Genomic DNA, 21,264 nt, shown 5'->3' on the forward strand with positions numbered 1-21,264 from the left:
TAAAATCTCAGGAGAGGAATGGATAGCACTACAAACAATGTGTTCACATTCCAAGACCTTAACACTAACTTCTCAAAAAGGAAGTTTTCATTACCTCTAAAAATGAATTCAATGCAATTTTATTAAGAGCAGGAAATCTAGACCTTCCTCTAATGACAATCCAATAATCCACCCTCATTGTCGTCAAAAAAAAAAAAAAAAAAAGTTCAACCCCAAAATTAACAGTAATTAGCCTGAGGTATTGTAAATGTGGCTCTACAGTCTGAAATCTAATGGCATCTTTTGTCAAAAATAGTCTTATTTCCACTTTAAGTCTCATGACTACAATACTATAGTGCTATCCCTGTAGTATTTACAATACAGTCATCAAAAATATCTGAAAACAAATCTTGGACCTTGTGAAATAGTGCATCCATCCACTTCTATAAAAATAGGAGCCACACAAAGATCTAAAAAGAGTGCTGACTGCCCAGATCCAGAACAGAGGTACTTAACCTTTGTTTTCCAGTTTAGTTATCAAAGCATGGTGTGAACAAAATGCTGAGTGTCACACTGGCATTACAAATAGGCCCAAAATTTTGAGCTTTTAACAAGATTGAGAAAGATTATATGAGATTTAACTCAATATGCCTTAACACATCCATGAGGTAGTTAGGTAAACAGTACTACCCATTTTAATACACAGTAAACAGAAGCATGGGTAAGTGACATACTCATACTTTAAGCAATAAGAATTAGAAGAAACCATAGAAGCCTGGGGCTTTCTCTCTAGCTCTAACCCAAAGAAAATGAACTTGAATTTTTTTTAAAAAAGAAAACAGCATCAATCACTTAAGATTTTCTTCCTTTTTTGTTTTTTTTTTTTACACTTGCTTATTAGTATAGTATCTTGTTCCAAAGCTGGTACCCTTTTCTTCAACAATGTGGTAAAAACTGAGTATAACCCTTAATTCAAGGTAGGCCTCTGCTTCTACCTGATTTGGTACAAAATTAAGACATTATCTTGTAAGAACTAAAATTGTATTTGAAATTTTTATTTTAGGCTGCAAAAACAAAAACAAGCAAACAAACAACAAATAACTTCAAAATAGGCTTGTCAAATGATGTAAATTCATCCTTTCCAGGGAAGCAGAAGGTAGACCCTACCACAAAGAAAAGATGCTTAGTTAATGGAGGTTAAATTTAAAAGTACAGTTAAATTCAGGCTAACTTCTGAAAATCCTGTTTTATTCACCTCACTGTGGTACCAGTAACTATACTGCGTCAGGTTACTTTACAGTTAACTATGTCACCTAAAACACAGTAATCCATTAAACACTCTAATACAGTTATTGGGTGTGGTCATACTGGAAATTCTTAACCATATAGTTGTCTTGCCAATTTTTTTTTTAAACAATAAATTGTCTTAGTATAAGTCACTGCATTTCTGTAACAAAGTAATGAAAGGCACAGCTAATCCAAGCGGACTTAACCCTATTCAACAACCAGCTGAAAAAATACTTTGGTTCTTCAAGGAAAAAATTACGAAAAAAAAAAGGTATTTCCTTTAACAGTTGTTAATTTTCATAGCTGTACTCCAAGAGCTACATAAAAATATTCCAGAAGAACCAAATTATGTAGCAATGAATGAACATGCATGACAGAATTTGTGCATTCAACATATCTGGCAGAAAAACTAGTTAAAATGCTAGGTAGAACAAATTGGTCTTTAAAATATCAGTTTCCTGTCCTTTAAAAAAAAATTACCTAGTCTACCAAGAAAATACAAAAACAATAAGGCTGTAAGTAAATAAGAGTTGTGTTTAGGCTATTACAGTGCAGGTTATCCTCAAGGCCACATACATCCTGCTTCACTGCTGCTTGCACTCTGCTGGGTTTTGATCCTTCTGTTAAAGGAAAACAACAAGTCAATCTATCTTCTTCTACCTGCTTCAGTGAATTTCTCAATAGTAATTACTGCCTTAATTATAACAGTAGCTCACTGTTGTCAAAAGAAATGGTATAGGACAATGGTGGTAAATTATTTATTTTATTAGCAAGTCACTGAAATGCTAAAATCAAGCTCAAACTTTACACTGTAGAATTAACTCCATAAAATGTGACACATGCTAAACCATAATCTTAAAAAAATAAAGTTACCAAGCAATTTATGTTAGCTATATTACCAATCAGCTTTGCTTTTGCTAATCCTAATATAACAAATTCTCAGGAATAATAGACTAGGACTGTCAGGGACTGAGTAAGAGTAGTTGGAAGGATCTAACAAACTGCACTGCTCCCCAGTTCCCAAACACTCCTACAACCAGATCTTTTAAAAACCTCTGTTTATTTTCTAATGCTTAAAAACTGTTATAATTTGTCCCATTAAAATAGAATCCTAGGGTTCACTGTACCTGAAACTATAAAAAGTACAAAGTCCAAACAAAAAACAATGTTTTTTAGAAAAAGGTCCACTGAAATTATGTGTACTGTTCAAAATGCCAGTGGGACTGAAAAAAGAAAGTTATCCAGTCAATAGGCTTTATTTATTAAAGACTAACGGAGAGAAACTTGATACTCAGAAACACCAACTCTTACTTTAGCTATCTTAAATTTCATAGAAAGCAGCACTAATTTTGCTCACCTTTGGGTCATAGTCTGGATCATTTTCCTCATCTCCTTCTTCTTCCCCTTCCTATATTAAAGTTCAAAATGCATCCATGAAGTATGTACATAGTAGGTAAATTGGCTCATAATGTAGGGAAAATTTAATACAAGTTACTCTACGGATCAACAGATTTTCATGATTACAGAGTTTGATGATAATACAATTTAATTTGAAAGCTTCTAATATGAAAAATTTCCCAACACAACTTGAGACATCCAGACAGCTTTTATTGAAAATAGTTACTGCAGCCAACGTTGGAAAAGTTTACTGCAGCTTTTGACTTCTTCAAAGAGCTGATAACCCTGCAGCAGAACAAAATTATTTGAAATAAAAAAATGTTGCTGAGTTTTGCAATTTATTTATTGAAACCTTATACATACATTGTTTGGCTGTAGAATTCTAAAATCATGTTTTCCAAAATGTTTTTATCCCAAATCACAGAATGATTATAGCAAAGGAATACATAAGTCATTCAATTTGCTTCTCAATGTGTTAACCACAGAGAATTATTTGCTCATTTGGTAAACATTACCTCATCCGCTTCTTCACCTTCTTCATCATACTGAAAAGGAAAAACAGCGTTAAGTGTTGAGTGAATGTAACACACATTTCAGAGTAGCATCAGTAACATTTATCACTGTATAAACTATTGTCTAAAAAGAGAAAACCTACTTTCCATCAAGGGGCTGATTATAAATTAAAACACATAGTAGCTGCAAGAATCACTCAGCTCACTGCCAATTTATAAAATTAAAGAACAGAGTACAATCATATGGATAAAGTGGATGATCAGACAAGTATTACTGTAAATATTACTCCCCCCTACACTTAAATGTGGAATGCACTGTACGAAAAGGACCTAAAGCCTACTCTAAACATTGCCGTTGAGCAATAAACATATTCAAAACATCTATATGCAACCTAATCTTAACCTAATCATCATTCAATACTACCTTGAATAGAAATTCTATGCCTCCCAGTAAATGTTTTCTTGTGCACTAAAAAAAGTCCTAGTTCTGTGAAGTCAAGGCAAGGGCATAATAGATCTATAGCACTAACCAAACATAAAAAAGTTTCATAACTCAGAAGAATCTTATTAGCAGAAAATTAAAAGCTAAGATAAATGAATCCAAAAATCCTAAGGAGACATATTTAAAACCCAGAAAAGCTATATACAGAACATCAGTAATTAGCCTAATTTTGAATTATATTATGTCCTGCTTCTTAAAAACTAAACTAATCTATTACCAATTCTGACCACTATACCCTCACCCAATTATTTCTTTGCAGGATTCAAATTCACTTACATCATCATCATCATCTTCAATAGCTTCTCCAGTAAAATATAACACTGATCTTGGGATTATACGCTCACGTAAAAAGTGACCAATTTCGAAGTCTGCAGCAAGGATAGCTTCAGCATCATCATCCTATTTTTAAAGGAAAACAAAAGCAGAAAATTTAGGAATAACTGTGTTACTTAATTTGGCACATGTAAGACTCTTAGAGGCTGAGTGTGATGGCTCACACCTGTAGTCCCAACACTTCAGGAGGCCAAAGTAGGAGGATCACTTGAGCCCAGAAGTTCGAGAGCAACCTAGGCAACATAGTCAGACCCCCGCGTTTGTACAAAAAATCAACAATTAGCTGGGCAGGGTGGCACACGCCTGTAGTCTCAGCTACTTGAGAGGCTGAGGTGGGAGGACTGCTGGAGCCCAGCAGCTTGAGGCTGAAATGAGCTGTGATCACACCAGTGTACTCTAGCCTGGGCAACCGAAAAAAAAAAAAAAAAGATAGACTCTTCAGTTTAAATTATATGATGAAGGGAGAAATGCTTAACTTTACTTTTTACTTTCCATGATTTTTCTCACACCATGTTAACAAATGATTTGTCATTTTTAAATTTCCTTAATAACTTTTCCAAGTTTTTAACAAAAAGAAAATAAGCTAGCAGGCCAGTATGCATACTAAGATAAATTGTGAAGAATAAAAATTAGAACTGCTTAGTTTTTGCTGGTTTAAACATAAATACATAAAAGCAACTGTTACATGTCCGCAATTTTCCTTTTAAAATATTATTGAAAACACCAAATAGAAAAAAAAAAAAAACCCTTGGGTTACTGTTAATATACAGTTATTGTTAATATTGTTAAGTATATAGCAAATAGCAGGACATATTAAACAACCACAGAGGATCACTTTATAGTTCCTAAAAGACAGTACCCAAACAGTTGTACAGTTTTAAGTCTACTAATCCCAAATGAGACAGTCCCAGTTCAGAAAGACAATATACTAACTAAATCAGGTGCCCCTAACACTTTTCTTTTTTAGAGACAAGGTCTCACTATGTTGCCCAGGTTGGCCTCAAGTGATCCTTCCACCTCCGCCACCAGAGCAGCTGGGACTACAGGTGCCTGAAGCTGTACCTGGCTTAGGATTTCTATTTAATGGCAAAACACATGGCAAAAGTGGGTCTGACATTATTCACAATTAAAATAATCCCACTTTGGCCAGGTGCGGTGGCTCACGCCTGTAATCCTAGCACTTTGGGAGGCCAAGGCAGGCAGATTACCTGAGGTCAGGAGTTCAAGACCAGCCTGGCCAACATGGTGAAACCCCGTCTCTACTAAAAATACAAAAATTAGCGGGTTCAGTGGCGCGTGCCTGTAATCCCACCTACTCGGGAGGCTGAGGCAGGAGAATTGCTTGAACCCGGGAGGCAGAGGTTGCGGTGAGCAGAGATCGCGCCACTGCACTCCAGCCTGGACCACAGAGCAATACTTCATCTCAAAAAAAATAATAATAAAATAAAATAATCCCACTTTAAGTTCTACGATACTAAACAATGAGCACACCCGCTGTGAATTCCATGAATGTTTGAGTCAACAACATAATCTAATAAATAAAAAAGTCCAAAAGGGGGGTGGGGAGGAATTCAAACCACAGGTGGAGGTTTTCTATCCTTAACTAGACTGTTTTGTCATCATCAATATTTAGTAACAAAAAAAAAAAAACCAGAACTTGAACACAAACTCCAACCCATCCACTGATATGAAAATAGTGTGATGCTCTATCTTAATACTTAAAGTAGTTTTTCTCACCTGAAATTCACACTGCTTTATGTTCTTTTTTTGTCCTATAAGCCAAGCCAGAAATACTTACTTTTGCCTTTTACAGATTTGTTCTAAGTCTTAGCCAAGAGTATTCCAATTCAAAAGTATTCAGTTTAGGTTAATTTCTAATTCCATATATGTACAAACTATTTAAACTATCTCAGTTAATTTAAATTCAAAAACATGCCCACAAGAAAACCAAATTCAAAACATACCTTGCGTGTATAGACTTTAAGGTTGTTCTTCAGTTCAGTCTATATGGCAGGAACATTTCATGTTCTTTGCCATATGCCATATATGTGAACATACTTAGTCACAATATGAAACCATATTTACATTGGAGTAACAAATTCAGGAATGAATTCGAACCATAACGTAGTTAGGAATATAACAGTATATGACTTAATATATTCTGGTTTTACTAAGGAAGACAATAGTTTTGAAAAGTTAAATCCCTCATAGCAATATGTGTAAGTTTCAAAAGAAAAGAAAACCTTAAGCTTTTTATCTCAGCGTTTCTCAGTAGAGGCACTGATACCATTTTGAATGGAATTATTTTTCATATCCAAAAAGTCTGCCCCATGCATTGTAGGCCTCAGAACTCAATGTAACAACCATCCCACTCTCCACTTTTGAAATTCAGTGCTTTAATTTCAAATATACGTAACAATTCAATAAATATGTAAAAATTCAACTTACCAGATCTCCACTCTCAGGAACTGCAAAATTGAGAAAAGAAATTACAATGAATAAGAAGCTAAACAATGCTTTTTATAAAACAACCATTAATACTCAAGCTAAAACATTATTTACCTTCAGGAGGGGCAAAAAAGTTAAAGAAAGAGTCATTGGAAACTGTTTTAGTCACAGTACGAACTGTCCCACGTCCCTTGTGTTTCTGCTTCTTCTTAATAGTTTTCAAAGTGACATTCTTTCCTTTTTTCCAATCTATCTGACACCTTGCAAAACAAAGAAAAAAAATATATTACAATTGACAATCTTTCAACTGCTAAACTTTTAGAAGTAAATGTTCTATTTAGATTTCAAATTTTAGAAGAGTGAATTGCTTCAAATGTTTTCTATAGCAGTATAAAGGGAAAAATTTTATTTCTAAGCGAATATTTAAAATAAACATATTTACAATTAGCACAAACACATAGTATAATTTAAAGAAGCATTCCTTTGCAGAAATATATGTGAGACAGTCACAGGTCCAAGGAGAATTACAGGAAAATTGAAAAGCACTTTTCAGAAAACATATTACCAAAATGTTCAGAGACAGACTATGTACATATGAAACTGAAAATAACCGAGTATACAAATCAAGTATAACAAAAACAGAAAAAACATTTTGTTAAGGTAGTAAAATTAAACTCACCCTGTACAACCCATAATTTCTGGTCCATCAAAAGAAAAGGGATCAGAATCATCTGGTTCTGACCTCATCCTGTATGTCTTTGTCAGCACTTCATTTGTAAAATATTCATTGGGTTCAAAGTGAAATTCTAAGACAAAACTCTGGGGAGAGGAAGCATAAAAATCAGTTAAATACCTACCTCACACATTTTTTCTACTCTGAAATACAGTCTTCTTTTTGAGACTGAGTCTTGCATTGTTGCCCAGGCCGGAGTGCAGGGGCACAATATCAGCTCACTGCAACCTTTGCCTCCCAGATTCAAGTGATTCTGGTGCCCCAGCCTGCCAATTATCTGGGATTATAGGTGTGTGCCACCACACCCAGTTAATTTTTGTATTTTTAGTACAGACAGGGTTTCACCATGTCAGACAGGCTGGTCTTGAACTCCGGACCAAGTGATCCACCCACCTCGGCCTCCCAAAGTGCTGGGATTACAGGCGTGAGCCACCGCACCCAGCCATGAAATATTTAAGAATGGGACAGACTGTCAGATGAGCCCCAAATTATGTTAAAATCAAAAAAATTACGTTAAAATCAGAATGAGGTACAAATTGAACTGAATAAAACTTAGTTTCAATTTACAACTATTAAATAATTAACATGTTTACACGACAGGCAAGGCATACCTGAATAAAGTGACCATGTTGTCTCCCTTACTCTCCAACTACCAGAGGAATCAGACTTTTAAATAGTAGACTAAACGTGAACTTGACACAGAAAAAGCCCAACCTTAAGCATCTACAGCCTATATTCTTAGTAGTTTTGCTCTTAGTTGACATTAATACTGGTGGTTTGGTGGACAGCTTGTTGGCTGATCTTTCCTTATTAGGGAGCGGGCATCCTCTAACATCAGTTTTGTGTAATTCCCAAGCTCATGCCTTTTAATGCAGAAAAAGTACTTATTCATGTTCCCTTAGCATTATTTTTATCCACTTATCCAGGAACAAGGATTATCTGTGTTTCAAACACAGTATATGTTCAGAAGGAGGAAAAGGAATAAATACTGCCTCACAATTAGCAGCATCCAAATATTTATTCACTATAACAAAGAGTACCAACCTTACCCTTGAATGTTATCTTTTTAAAAGCTTCTATTTATCTACCTGTAAGCATGTTACAAAATTATAAATATTTCAAAGTTCTTTTACCATAGGCTGGCCAGCATCTGAGAACTTCACTTTAATATCTTTCAAGTGCTTCAGAATAGGTTCATCATGTTCCTTCAAATTAAAAAAATAATAAAAATGAATAACATGGCATTCGAGGACTGTGTTCTGTTACTACACAGACATCAGCTGACTGAGATATAATATATTTTAAAGTAGTTTTGTATAGCAGTTATGAACCTTAAGACTTATTCTCCAGGTTATGGCTTATACTAAAGCTAATTTATACTGTAGTTCTACTGCCACTGGTAGAGAAAAAGTGTCCAAATAGACAACTAAATCATTATATAGGTTGAAAAATTCAAAATCAAGTCTAAATAAGGCATATCTACTTTAAAAATGTTTCCTGATTGTAATCGCTGCCTTTTCCAGCTGCTTGTCCCCTTCCTCCTGGTCGTTCCTTTTCCACTTTGCTAAAGTAGAATTGTAATAAGCAGTAATTGTGTGGAGATCATTTCTTTTTCACATGTAACTTCCAACAATGACAAGACAGGGCAACATGTACTACTACAATGTAGATGGTAGAGGCTCACTCAAGAAATGCTTGAGGCAGTTTCCCAAAGGTGACAACTGTTATCGTTTGCTAGAGAATGTAACCATTGTGAATGAGTTTAACATCTTTATGGTATTCTTTTAAAATGCAAATTTCTCCTGGAAGAGTTAAGGGAATTGCATAATTGCAGCTATGAGATTAACTTTCCCATCATACTTCCATACTAAGTATGTAAAGACAAAAGGCACAGGGTTATGAGAAAACACCAGTCGGTAATGAGCAATTATCAATGGGACTATTATCTCATTTTTTAAAATAAACTGTAATTTATTTGATTACATTAATCAAAGCTGTAATTTCCCTTCTACAGATATTAGTTATTTCAAAAGTAAGCAATCATTCTAAAAAGATCAACACTGAAGAGAACAGTGATCACAGCCATTTAAACTTCAAAGGTTTACCCTTCTAAGTAAATGATATGTTTATGAATAAAATTACCTGAACCATATCACTGAGCAAGTCAACATTCTTAAAAACAGTTAACCAAAATTCAGGAATTCCTTTGGGATCCTCTTTTTCTTCATCCTTTTTCTCATCTTCAATCTTGGCCTTTTCTTTCAATTCCTCCTTGATAAGTGACAGCAAACATTATTTAATACATAGATTAGACCTCATGATAAAGTAGCAAAGGTATAAAAACCAAAAAGCACAGTCACCAGATACTACCTTCAAAGTTCTAGTCTGTGTAAACACCGCCATTGCCCATAACAAACCTTAATCCCATCAAAATTACTGCTACCACACCCCTCCAAAGAGAACCACTAAGGTGACCAAGATGTGTAGGAAAAACCATTTTAGTAAAAAAAAAAAAAAACTTAAAAACTAATTAAAAATGAAGACTTAAGCATAACAAACAAGAAAAGCAACAGAAATACTAACTTGGTCCAATGCCTCACCCCATGGTGTTCTTAATCAAAACATTATATTCTCTTTACCAAACAACATAAAATAGCAATGCTAGAGAGGTGGATCACTTAACACAGCACTGAATGTGTGTCACAGCTCTGCCATTATTCATTGTGGGCAAGTCACTTAGAAGCCTCCATGTCTTCACTTGAAAATGGCAACAATCCTCAGCCTATCATGAAGTTCAAAAAAAAAAAAGTTATAATGAATCTACAAACTAAAAACTGTAAGCCAGGTGCAGTGGCTCACGCTTGTAATCCCAGCACTTTGGGAAGCTGAGGGTGGGCGGATCACTTAAGGTCAGGAGTTGGAGACCAGCCTGGCCAACATGATGAAACTCCATCTCTATTAAAAGTACAAAAAATCAGTCAGGCATGGTGGCGCACGCCTGTCATCCAGTTACTGGGAGGAGGAGGCAGAAGAATTGCTTGAACCCAGGAGGTGGAGGTTGCAATGAGCCGAGACTGTACTCCAGCCTGGGCAACAAAGACTCAAAAAAACTATAAAAATAGGCTGGGCACAGTGGCTCAATGGTTCAAGCCCATAATCCTAACAGTTTGGGAGGCTGAGGTGCAAAGATTGCTTGAAGCCAGGAGTCCAAGACCAGCCTAGGCAAGAAGACTCTGCCTCTACAAAAAAATGTAGATTAAGCCGGGCATGGTAGCTTCAGATAGTCCTAGCAACTTGAGAGGCTGAGATGGGAGAATAGCTTGGGCCCAGGAATGAGCTGCAGTAAGCCAAGATCATGCCAGTGCACTCCTGCCTGGGCAACAGAGCAAGTCCCTGTCTTTTAAACAAAAAAACTATAAAATGTAAGGAAATAATGACTTTTTGAGTACAGATGGTGATGCCAGGTTGAATAACAGCTCATCTGCATTATCATTCTTACAAAAAGGAAAAATATTTCCTAGGTATAAAAATACAACTGATGCTCTAGGGAGGCCCTGGCCGAGGAAACGAGTTGCATTTGTCAGTTCAGCTGGCAATAGTGGCAGGAGCGGAGCTGGCGGGGCCTGTGCAACCGCCTGGGTTTGTGAAATGGCTGCTGACATTTCTGAATCCAGCGGGGCTGACTGCAAAGGAGACCCAAGGAACAGTGCCAAGTTAGATGCTGATTACCCACTTTGAGTCCTTTATTGTGGAGTCTGTTCATTACCAACAGAGTACTGTGAATATATATGCCTGATGTTGCTAAATGTAGACAATGATTAGAGAATAATTTTCCAAATGAATTTGCAAAACTTACTATGGAAAATTCACCCAAACAAGAAGCTGGAATTTGTCAGGGTCAAGGAACAGCAGGGGAAGAGGAGGAGAAGAAAAAACAGAAGAGAGGTGGAAGGGGTCAAATAAAACAAAAAACAAAGACGGTACCACAAAAGGTTACTATAGCCAAAATTCCCAGAGCAAAGAAGAAATATGTGACAAGACTTGTAAGCCTTGTAACTTTTGAAATTGATCTTAAATCACACAAAGATTTTTTGCTCAAAAATTCTCCTGTGGTGCCTCAGTAACAGACGAGGATGAAATTATCATTCAAGGAGACTTTACAGATGACATAATTGAGGTCATTCAGGAAAAATAGCCAGAAGTAGATGATGACAGCTTCGAAGATCTTGGAGAAGAAGTGAATTTGAAAATTTGTCTGTAGTTAATGGCCTGAACTGACAGTTGATATGGCCAAAGGGAGAGAGGCCTTTACATATATACATATATTCTACAGTAGAACTGTAGACTGCCCTCGTTCTTGGCATTTTCACTGTTCTGTACAAGGCTGCTTATTTTTTTTATTGCCAAAGTCAAATAAACAGGAGAGACTGTCACGCTCATACATGAATAGAATTTAGTCAAATAAAAAATTTTGGTCATTTGGTACTTTTTTTTTTTTGAGACGGAGTCTCACACTGTCGCCTGGGCTGGAGTGCAGTGGCGCGATCTCGGCTCACTGCAACCTCAGCCTCCCGGATTCAAGTGATTCTCCTGCCTCAGCCTCCCGAGTAGGTGGGATTAGAGGCACCCGCCTCCACGCCCAGCTAATATTTTGAATTTTTAGTAGAGACGGGATTTCACCATGTTGGCCAGGCTGGTCTCAAACTCCTGACTTCGTGATTGGCCCACCTCAGCCTCCCAAAGTGCTGGGATTACAGGCATGAGCCACCGCGCCTGGCCTTTCTCTTTCTCTCTTTTTATTTTTTGAAAAACCCAGTAGAGTTTTTGTGGTGAGCATTTTTGTTGATTATTTAACTCATCTAATGCTGAGTGATCTTTTTAAGAGAATTTGAATTTCGCTTCCTCACCAATAATATGTCTCCTTGCTTCTTTGATGTGATAGTTTTGAGATGGGTGAGAATCTAATAGATCTGTAGTTTAATTTGCTTGGTTGTTATGAAGTCCACCCTATGGGCACAATAACATACTGCTGGTAGGAGTTGTTCGAGATATTCTGGAGATTATTTGGTAAAGTATACTAAAAGCCTTAAAACCATGTATGTGCACTGTTTGAACCAGTAAGCCACTTCTTCAAAATTAGAAGACATTAGAAGAAACAATAAGCCTTGCAATAAAACTTATGGATGAAAGTATTCATCACAATATGATTTATAATAAAAAATTGCAAATGTTATAAATGGAACAATTGGAAAATGGTTAAGGAAGTGATGGTGCACTGTGCGGTATGCATATGTTTAAAGAATCATATTTTCTAAGATTATTTGGAAACATGTTTGGTAATGTCAAGTGGGGGCACCCCAGATACATTTTAGACATTTATCATCATCGTTCTGAGTAGAAGGCCATTCAGAGATGCTAGAGGTTCTTATTCTGGATATAAATTACATGAGTAAAATTCTGCTAACCAATTAAAAATAATGTACACCCATGTTCAATATATAGTCCTGGAAATAGCAATTGAAGTATGTCTTTTCACAAAAGAAAATGACAGTTTTAATGATGCATTAGATGAATTTAAACTTTAAGTCAGGTGCTACAAATTGAAAATAAGACTTGTGGTGTTTTAAACTGCTGTGGACACTTAAGAAACTTAGAACCCATGAAACCACTGCTTATTGCCATGCAAATTACAATCTTGAATGACTGTTTTTTAAAAATAAAGTATTAGAAAAACATGTAATAAAGATGTAAAATTAAAAAATGAAAAAAATACAACTGGTTATATAATATTGTACTCCATCACTATATGCTAACATTTCTGACAAGTCCTAAGATTTTATCATCTAAAAAACATACTAAAATAAAGTTGGTACTAACCGAAATCTCATCTTCTTCATCTGGTTTCCATTCACATTCTTCTTCCGTGGGTTCATAAATTGCATTAATAATCTCAAATCGCTAAAATGATTTAAAAAAAAAAAAAAGGCTGTATAAAAACACTGGCATCCAAGCTAAAACCAGTAGTTTCTCACTAAGAAGTCTTAGAAATTTAACAAATGCATACCACAACTTTAACTGCTATTACTGATAGTTCCTCCAAGTGCTGCCACTAATAACAATTTCAGTGAGAATTCTAAAGACTAACCTCTTCCAAGTCTGCTTATATTTCCAGAATTCGTCTTCTAGAATGTTAGATAAATTAAACAAAGTAGGAGAAAGCATTACCTTATCAAACAGAGGCTGATAGAGAACAGCATACTTCCTTTCAAGATCGTGAACTTCCTCATAGAATTTGGCTTCTATCTGTGCACATTTAACTTGCAGGTTTTTGAGAGCATTCACTCGTCTTTTAACTACCCTAGGCAGGCTGAAAGGTTAGAAATCAGTTATATAGCATCATAGTAAAATGGAAGTCACACTTCTTTTGTCATACTGAAACTGAAGCATTGGAGTTAGTGAATGACAGGTTTTTTATCTGAAGCAAAAGGTAGATTCAAAGTAAATAAAAATCAAATAGATATAAATATATTGACCCACTGGCTATATTTCAAAAGTAGAAATGTAACAAGGTAAATTGATAAACAAAATGTAAATCATATTGTCAATCCTAAATCTTTACCCAAGTTAAGTGTTGGACTTGTCATTGCTGAAGTCATGGACAGACCATCTTAATTCTGAGAACAATGATTACTTGGATTTTTCTTTTACATATATCTCACCTATACAAGTTATTAGGAAAAAGGAGGGGAGCATATGCATATCAGGAAAAAAGACAAGATTCCACACACCATTATTTTATTTTAGTCTCCATATTTAATTAGGAATTAGTCATTACATTATTAAATACGAGTGTAACATACTATAAAGAGGAGACATGGATTTTTAAAATAACAGTGTTAGGCCAGGTGCTATGGCTCACAACTGTAGTCCCAGCACCTTGGGAAGCCGAGGCGGGTGGATTGCTTTAGCCCAAAAGCTCAAGACCAGCCTGGGCAACATGGCAAAACCCTATTTTTACAAAAAATACAAAAATTAGCTGGGTGTGGTGGTGCATGCCTGTGGTCCCAGTCACTTGGAAGGCTAAGATGAGAGCATCACCTGAGCCTGGGATGTCGAGGCTCAATTCAGCAAGATTGCACCACCACTGCACTCCAGCCTGGCTGACAGAATGAGACCCTGTCTCAAAAATAAATAACAGCTTTGATGAGATAAAATTCATACACCATACAATGAACTGTGAAGCACTATTTTGTTAAAATTTTATTTTAGGTTTAGGGGTATATGTGAAGGTTTGCTATACAGATTATTTTATCACCCAAGTATTAAGCCCAGTACCCAATAGTTAATTTTCTGCTCCTCTCCCTCCTCTCACACTCCACCCTCAAGTAACCCCAGTGTCTGTTGTTTCCTTCTTTGTGTTCATGAGTTCTCATCATTTAGCTCCTACTTGTAAGTGGGAACGTGCGATATTTGGTTCTCTGTTCATGTGTTACTTTGCTAAGGATAATAGCCTCTAGCTCCATCCATGTTCCCACACAAGACATGATCTCGTTCTTTGTATGGCTGCACAGTATTATGTGGTGTATACATTTTCTGTACCAGATCTGTCATTGATGGGCATTTAGGTTGATTCCATGTCTGCTAATGTGAACAGGGGGCACTGATTTTTAAAAGGTTATACACACTAGGTTATGAGTCTCCTAAAGAATGATTAAACCTGTCTAACAATAAATGTTCACACTTAACATTTAAATAACTTCAGGGAATCTGTGCAACAGATACAAAATCCAGGTTAAACTTTCCTGCCACAAACTTTTGTAAATCAAATAATTCACTTACTTAGCCACCAGCTTACTTAAGATTATTAGAAATAAAAAACAAATACTTGAAGATACCAACTTTCTATTTCTGTTAATTTTAAGTAAAAAGCACTATTCTGCCAAGGTGGTAAACTAGCATGGGCTTCTGGCTTTTCTTGCTCCCCCAAAAAGCTAATCCCAGAAACTTTAGAACAAGAATGAAGCAACTGCTGAGGCACACACACACCATAAGCAATTTCAGGTAAGACTGGAGGTTGTGTTTAACTGTACAGGGTAACCAACAACTTAGGGAGGGAACGGCCACAGTAGGTAGCAGTGCAGACAGGCTGGAAGATAGCAATTTCGCAAGAAAGCTTTTTAAGTTCTGCTCCTGCCTTGCAACAATCATTGTCTGTCATCTTCACCCTTCCAAGAGCCCAATGCCAGGGTTGATGAAAGCTGCACTGGTTCAAAGCCTTCAAACATGTATTTGATCCAATCTAGGAATAATGAATTGACAACCAAAGGAGACTAGTCCCCCACCCTACAAAGCACACCATAAAAATTGCCTGGACTGGCAGAAAACTTTCAGTCTAAGGCAACTAGTGCTCTACTACTTAGGCTCACCCTGCACCCTTCTCCTTGTCACAGACCTTCATTTCTCCCCAAATATTCATTATTAGGGTAACTGGTATTGCCTAATGTGCTGGAGCTCAAAGAATAACTAGACACTTCAAGGGGACAATTAGAGTGAAATGATTATCATCTGAAGCAGCATAATTAGAGAATTTAAACAAGAATGTAAATATACTTAGAGATGAGGAAGATTAACAACATGCAACAAGACCAAGAAATCTACAAGAGTGGGAATGTTAAGTATGAAAAATACAATAACTAAAATAGGCAACAAATAAGAGAAACAGGATAGATTCAACTGAAGATAAAGTCCATGATGTTGAAAAGTTCTACCAGAAGGCAGCATGGAAGACAGATGGAAAATAGAAAAGCTCTGAGATATGGATGACAAAAGTAGCAACAGCTGACAGAGAAGGGGTACGATCTCTTAACATATGAGAATGATACATTTCTCAGCATTAAAGCAATATAAAAATCCTTACTCTGCTTCCTAGACATGTTAATGAGATTTATGAATAAAAAGACAAAAGAAAATTCTAAAGGTGTCCAGTGAGAAAGAATAACCTACAAAGAAAAAGGAATCAGACTGACAACAGGCATTAAAAGAAACACCGAAATAAAGAAAAAAATAAATTGTAGTTTTTAAGAACTCTGAATTTATTATTTCATAGCCAAACTATTTTTCAGATATAAAAGCAAGACAAAAATTATATCAGGTATACCAGGCTTCAGGTTTGCCACAGATACTCACTACATATTACTAAAAGCAACTTTTGAGGAAATTTTTTAAAAAATCCAGCAGATTCTATTTAAGGTATGGGTGTGGTCAAATATCTTGGTAAATTTCTTGCCTTGAAGGGAAAAATAGAGGGCCAGAGAAAGCACATTTATAAACAATACAAATATTGGTAAATTTAAGAAATCAACAGGGGTAAACAAACTTAGATATTAGGTTATAAGCCACTACCATAGTAACAAAAATCAATACATTAACTTTGGAACCAGAAGACGACTTGATCTATCCAGTGGGAAGCAGAAAAGAAGGAAGAAAGACCCAAAGTAAAATAAATTAAAAAACAGAGAAAGATGGCAGCAATAAATCCAAAAACAATACAACTTTTAAGAAATGCAAAGTTAGACTTACTAATAATAAAGAAGCAAACATTGAGGCCGAGTGTGGTGGCTCATGCCTGTAATCCCAGCACTCTGGGAAGCCAAGGCAGGTGAATCACTTTAACTCAGGAGTTCAAGACCAGCCCGGGCAACATGGCAAAACCCCATCTCTACAAAAATACAAAAATTAGCCAGGCATGGTTGTGCGTGCCTATAGTTCCAGCTACTTGGGAGGCTGAGGCAGGAGAATTGCTTGAGCCCAAGGATGAGGCTGCAGTGAGCCGTCATTGTGCCATGGCACTCCAGCCTGGATGACAAAGCGAGACACTGTATCCAAAAAATAAAAGCAGCAAACACTGATACTAGAGGAAGACACAAAGATGAAAAAAGACATACTAGGTTAAAAGTTAAAAAAAAAAAAAAAAAAAAAAAGAGGCTGGGGGTGATGGCTTAAGCCTGTGTTCCCAGCACTTTGGAAGACCAAGGTGGGCCCAAGAGTTCGAGACCAGTCTGGGCAACATAGGGAGACCCCATCTCTACAAAAATAATAGCCAGGCATGATGATATGTACCTGTGGGTCCCAGCTACTTGGGAGGCTGAGGTGGGAGGATCACAGTGAGCCATGAGTGTGCCACTGTACTCTAATGTGGATCACAGAGTGAGGCCTTGTCATAAAAGCGGGGGGTCGTTATTGTAGTATCAGACAAATAAAAATTATGACCCCCCAAAAACATTATAAAACACAATGGAAGACACATATCAGTAAAATGAAACGAGAACAAGAAATGTTCATCACAAATATCATACACCTAATATGGCTTCAAAATATTTCAGTCTACAAATGACAGAAAAAAACTGTCAGGTCAAACAGACAACCAATAAGCAGAAACAAAGAGAAGCTGAACAATACAATAAGCTTGATCTATTAATTTCAGCATACAGATCTTCACACTCAACTTTTACAAAAGTAAGAGTATTAAGGCCATAAAAAACACAAATTAAAAAACAAAAATCAAATGAATTAAGCATTCAATTTAAAAAACTGGAAAGAGTAACATAGAGCAAACCTAAAAAAGAAATAACATTAATGCCGGAAATCAGACAGCAGCAATAACAAAAGAGAGTATGGAAATGGAAAACCAAAAGCAAAATTAATATTCTAAAAACTTAATAAGATCAAGACAACTAGCAGAATTAAGATGCAAAATACAGAATATGAAAACCAGATTTTTAAAACTATTGTAAACTATGTACTAATCAATTTTAAACCTAAATGTGTACATGTTTAAAATATGAAACTCCAAAACTGATGAGAGAACTTGAATAAATTAGTCTGTAAAAAAAAAAAAAAATTCTCCAAAACTCCCCTGGACCTCTACTTCCCAAACTCCAAAGGCACAAAGTAAATTTTTAGAAGAGTTCTACCCTAAGAACAGCTAATTCCTATCTTATACAAGTTGTTTCAGGAAACAGGAAATATTAAAAAAGCAGCTCCATTCCTCAGGCAATTGAAATCTTGACTCCAAAAACCAGTTAAATATACCACTTCCTGAAACTTTCTTTATACACATACATACATGCATGCACACAACACAAGCTCATTTCACTAACAAGTAAGAACTGTAAAATTCAATTACTCAACAATGTAACAATAACACATCATGATTCAATTTACTACAGGAATGCAAGGCTAGTTTGATAACCAAAATAAGTATTTCCAAAACATGTATTTACTATTTACTTAATATATTGAAGGGAAAACTTCAATAGAGCATCTTAATTGATACAGTTAAAAAAAAAAAAAAAAAGGTCAGATTTAAAAACAGTGAATAGGCCTGAATTTAATGGAGATTTTATATTCATTCCCAGTATGAATAGAAATAAGACAAAGAATACTAATGTTTAACACAGTAGTGAAAGTCCTGGTAATGTTGTAAAGAAAAGTATGTGGTATAATGTAATGTGGAAGAACAGAGCTAAAACTGCCATTATTTGCAGATAAAATCTTGTGACTGGGGGGCAAAACAGAACACATTACTACAATAAATTTAGCAAAGTTACTGGATACAAGAGCAACTTAAAAAAAAAAACACAGCAACCCTCTGTAAATCAAGAACAGCCAAACAGAAAATACAAAAAAGATGCTATTCACAACAGCCACACAAAATATACAGAAATTAACTTAACCAACAGACTCCATGAGGATAACTTTGAAACTAAAGACACAGAATGTGACCTGAATAATTAGAAGTATGTGGATGAGACAATATTAAAGGATATAATTCTGTAAATCTACAAATGCAATATAATTCCTATCAACGTTTTAAGGTTTTTTTTTGCTTGTTGACAACCCTGATAAACTTAACCGTCAAAAATGTGGATGATTGTGTTTAGGGGAGAAGTACGAAAGGATGCAACCTGCCCTGCCAAATATTAAGACAACTAAAAAGTCATAGTAATTAAGTGTGACAATGACAAGAGACAAAGACCAATAAAACAGAAAAGTGCTGCTCAAAGACAAACACACGTGTTTACAACTTGATATGCAATGAAGGTAGGCGGTACACCTAAATGGGGGAAGATTGGATTGATTAGTGAATAGTGTTAAAAAAAAAAAAAAAAAAAAACTAGCTCATCTCACTGGAGGAGGACCCTAAATAAATAAATAAATAAATAAATAAATAAACCTAGCTCATTAAAAAATGAGGCAGAAAAAAAAGGAACTAGAAGCCTACGTGCAACAAATACAAAGGTAGACTCTAAAGGGATTTAAGACCTAAATGTAAAAGGTAAAACTATTCAATACGAAATGTAGCAGAAACCAGGAAAGACTTCTTAAAAAGTTTCAAAAGCACAAGCCCTAGGGCAAAATATTTTACTAAAATAAAACTTAACTGTTTACCAGATGACTCCATGGATAAATTAGTAGAAATAACACATTATTTAGAATGTCTAAAAACTGACAAGGGAATAACATTTGGAATACAAAGACTTTTGCAAAGCATTAAAAAAAAATTGCAATCCCAACAAGAAAATGGAAAAAGGGTACCAATGGGCAACGAAAAAGGTTCAAGAATTATGAAGAAAAGCTAAAAACTCATTAGAAATCATAAAATACAAATAAGACAAAATGAGTCCACACCTCTTAGACTGATTTAAAAATAAAAACAAAAACACTATGAAGCTGGATGGTGCCAATTGTTGGCAGACATGAAGATGAATCCATCTTCTTGCATTGAGTACAGTATTTCTGGAAATCATGCTAGAAGTTTAATACTTAAAGGCTTGCATACTCTATGTAAGTGGCAATCCCACTGCTGAGCACACATCTCAAAGAAATTTTCACACAGTTCCTTTACAGGACATGTACAAAGATGTCTATCACAATAGAATTTGTGTTGATAAAGGAGTCCATCATAGGAAAAGCAGATAATAAAACACAGCGAACACACACCACAGAGAACTAGGCAACATTTAGAAGCTACTAACTATAATTAACATATAGGCAGTAACTGAATGGATCTTAAAATCAAAAAAAAGTTTTTTAAATGTGTAAGCTAAGTAAGATATTCATGCTGTTAATAATGATTTATGTCGTCAGTGAAATAAGAAATCTGTATTTCTAATTCTGTGCATTTCTAACATACCTCTAAACAAATCTCTGAAATGCTTAAGATCAGTATACTTCCTATAAACTTGAACCAAAATAAATAAACTTTAAAAGACCAATGTAAACAGGTGGTAGTAAGCACAATTTTAAACTTCCAATAATCCTATACTGGATACTAACAGACAACAGGTTTCCACTACTGCATATCTAAATCCTAGATGGTCTTAAAAATAGTTACGCCTGCAACGTTGATTATAGAAAGATAAATAAGGACTATGGAAAAGTTGTACCTTTCAATGTATCCTGTTGGTGTTTCTACCAGACCATCAAGTCTTTCTTGAAGGGCTGCAAGAATCTGAGGATTTTGCATCATCTGAACAGTTAGCTGACGTGCTTTAAAAAAAAAAAAAAAAAAAGGGCATCGAAAGAAGGATTTTATGAAAATGTATTATGCTTTTTTAATAGGACAATCCAATCTCATGAAGTTTTCCTAACTGGCCCATAAATTGCTGGTATATCTAATGAGTAGAGACGGGCAGGGCAAGCTAAAGAGAATACACTAGGAAGACCCAATGTTCAGGAATAATTCAGATTCCTAATCTATCTCTAGTCAAGATATTTCTCAAGGCCATTGCCACAACTATATGAATAATATCCTTTCTCTTCCTGGTATCTTGTGTTTCACCCACCTTGCATTTTAGGAAGCTCAAAGCTTCATTCACATGCCTATCTATGACTCTTGACAGTCCTCTGAATGCAGACAAGACATATCAGAAAACTGCAAATATACTGACAGTTTTAGGCCCAGGAGAAAGGTGAAGTGAGTGATCTGAATGTTTATGTTTGATGCTTGTGTAATGTATTTCTATGTGTATGAATAAAGTTAATAGTTGGGAGAGTCAAAGGTTCTAATT

At 35.6% G+C, this 21,264-nt stretch overlaps 1 protein-coding gene and 1 pseudogene across 11 annotated transcripts in view; one reads left to right on the top strand and one right to left on the bottom strand.

The window, feature by feature from the left end:
* Positions 1-1,018: 1,018 nt before the first annotated feature.
* NAP1L1 (nucleosome assembly protein 1 like 1) overlaps positions 1,019-21,264 on the bottom strand; it is a 37,764-nt gene continuing 17,518 nt past the window's right edge. For 2 of the 11 annotated variants that reach the window (XM_063615095.1, XM_063615096.1), the window contains 13 exons: positions 20,641-20,743; positions 13,418-13,559; positions 13,070-13,150; positions 9,335-9,460; positions 8,326-8,397; positions 7,139-7,278; positions 6,574-6,719; positions 6,460-6,479; positions 3,955-4,077; positions 3,180-3,209; positions 2,624-2,674; positions 1,843-1,886; positions 1,019-1,142 (listed from right to left, as the gene is read on the bottom strand). In XM_063615095.1, coding sequence (XP_063471165.1) covers positions 1,851-1,886; positions 2,624-2,674; positions 3,180-3,209; positions 3,955-4,077; positions 6,460-6,479; positions 6,574-6,719; positions 7,139-7,278; positions 8,326-8,397; positions 9,335-9,460; positions 13,070-13,150; positions 13,418-13,559; positions 20,641-20,743 — 1,070 coding nt within the window. In that variant the 3' untranslated portion in view covers positions 1,019-1,142; positions 1,843-1,850. Of the gene's footprint in view, positions 1,143-1,814; positions 1,887-2,623; positions 2,675-2,853; positions 2,950-2,989; positions 3,210-3,954; positions 4,078-6,459; positions 6,480-6,573; positions 6,720-7,138; positions 7,279-8,325; positions 8,398-9,334; positions 9,464-13,069; positions 13,151-13,417; positions 13,560-20,640; positions 20,744-21,264 lie in introns of those variants that run through there. The other 9 variants (XM_063615097.1, XM_063615100.1, XM_055240093.2 and 6 more) reach the window with 8 other exon arrangements.
* LOC129461179 (density-regulated protein-like) lies at positions 10,739-11,608 on the top strand (annotated as a pseudogene).

The sequence above is a fragment of the Symphalangus syndactylus genome, chromosome 13 (genome assembly GCF_028878055.3).
Source record: "Symphalangus syndactylus isolate Jambi chromosome 13, NHGRI_mSymSyn1-v2.1_pri, whole genome shotgun sequence".
NCBI classification, from domain to species: Eukaryota; Metazoa; Chordata; class Mammalia; order Primates; family Hylobatidae; genus Symphalangus; species Symphalangus syndactylus.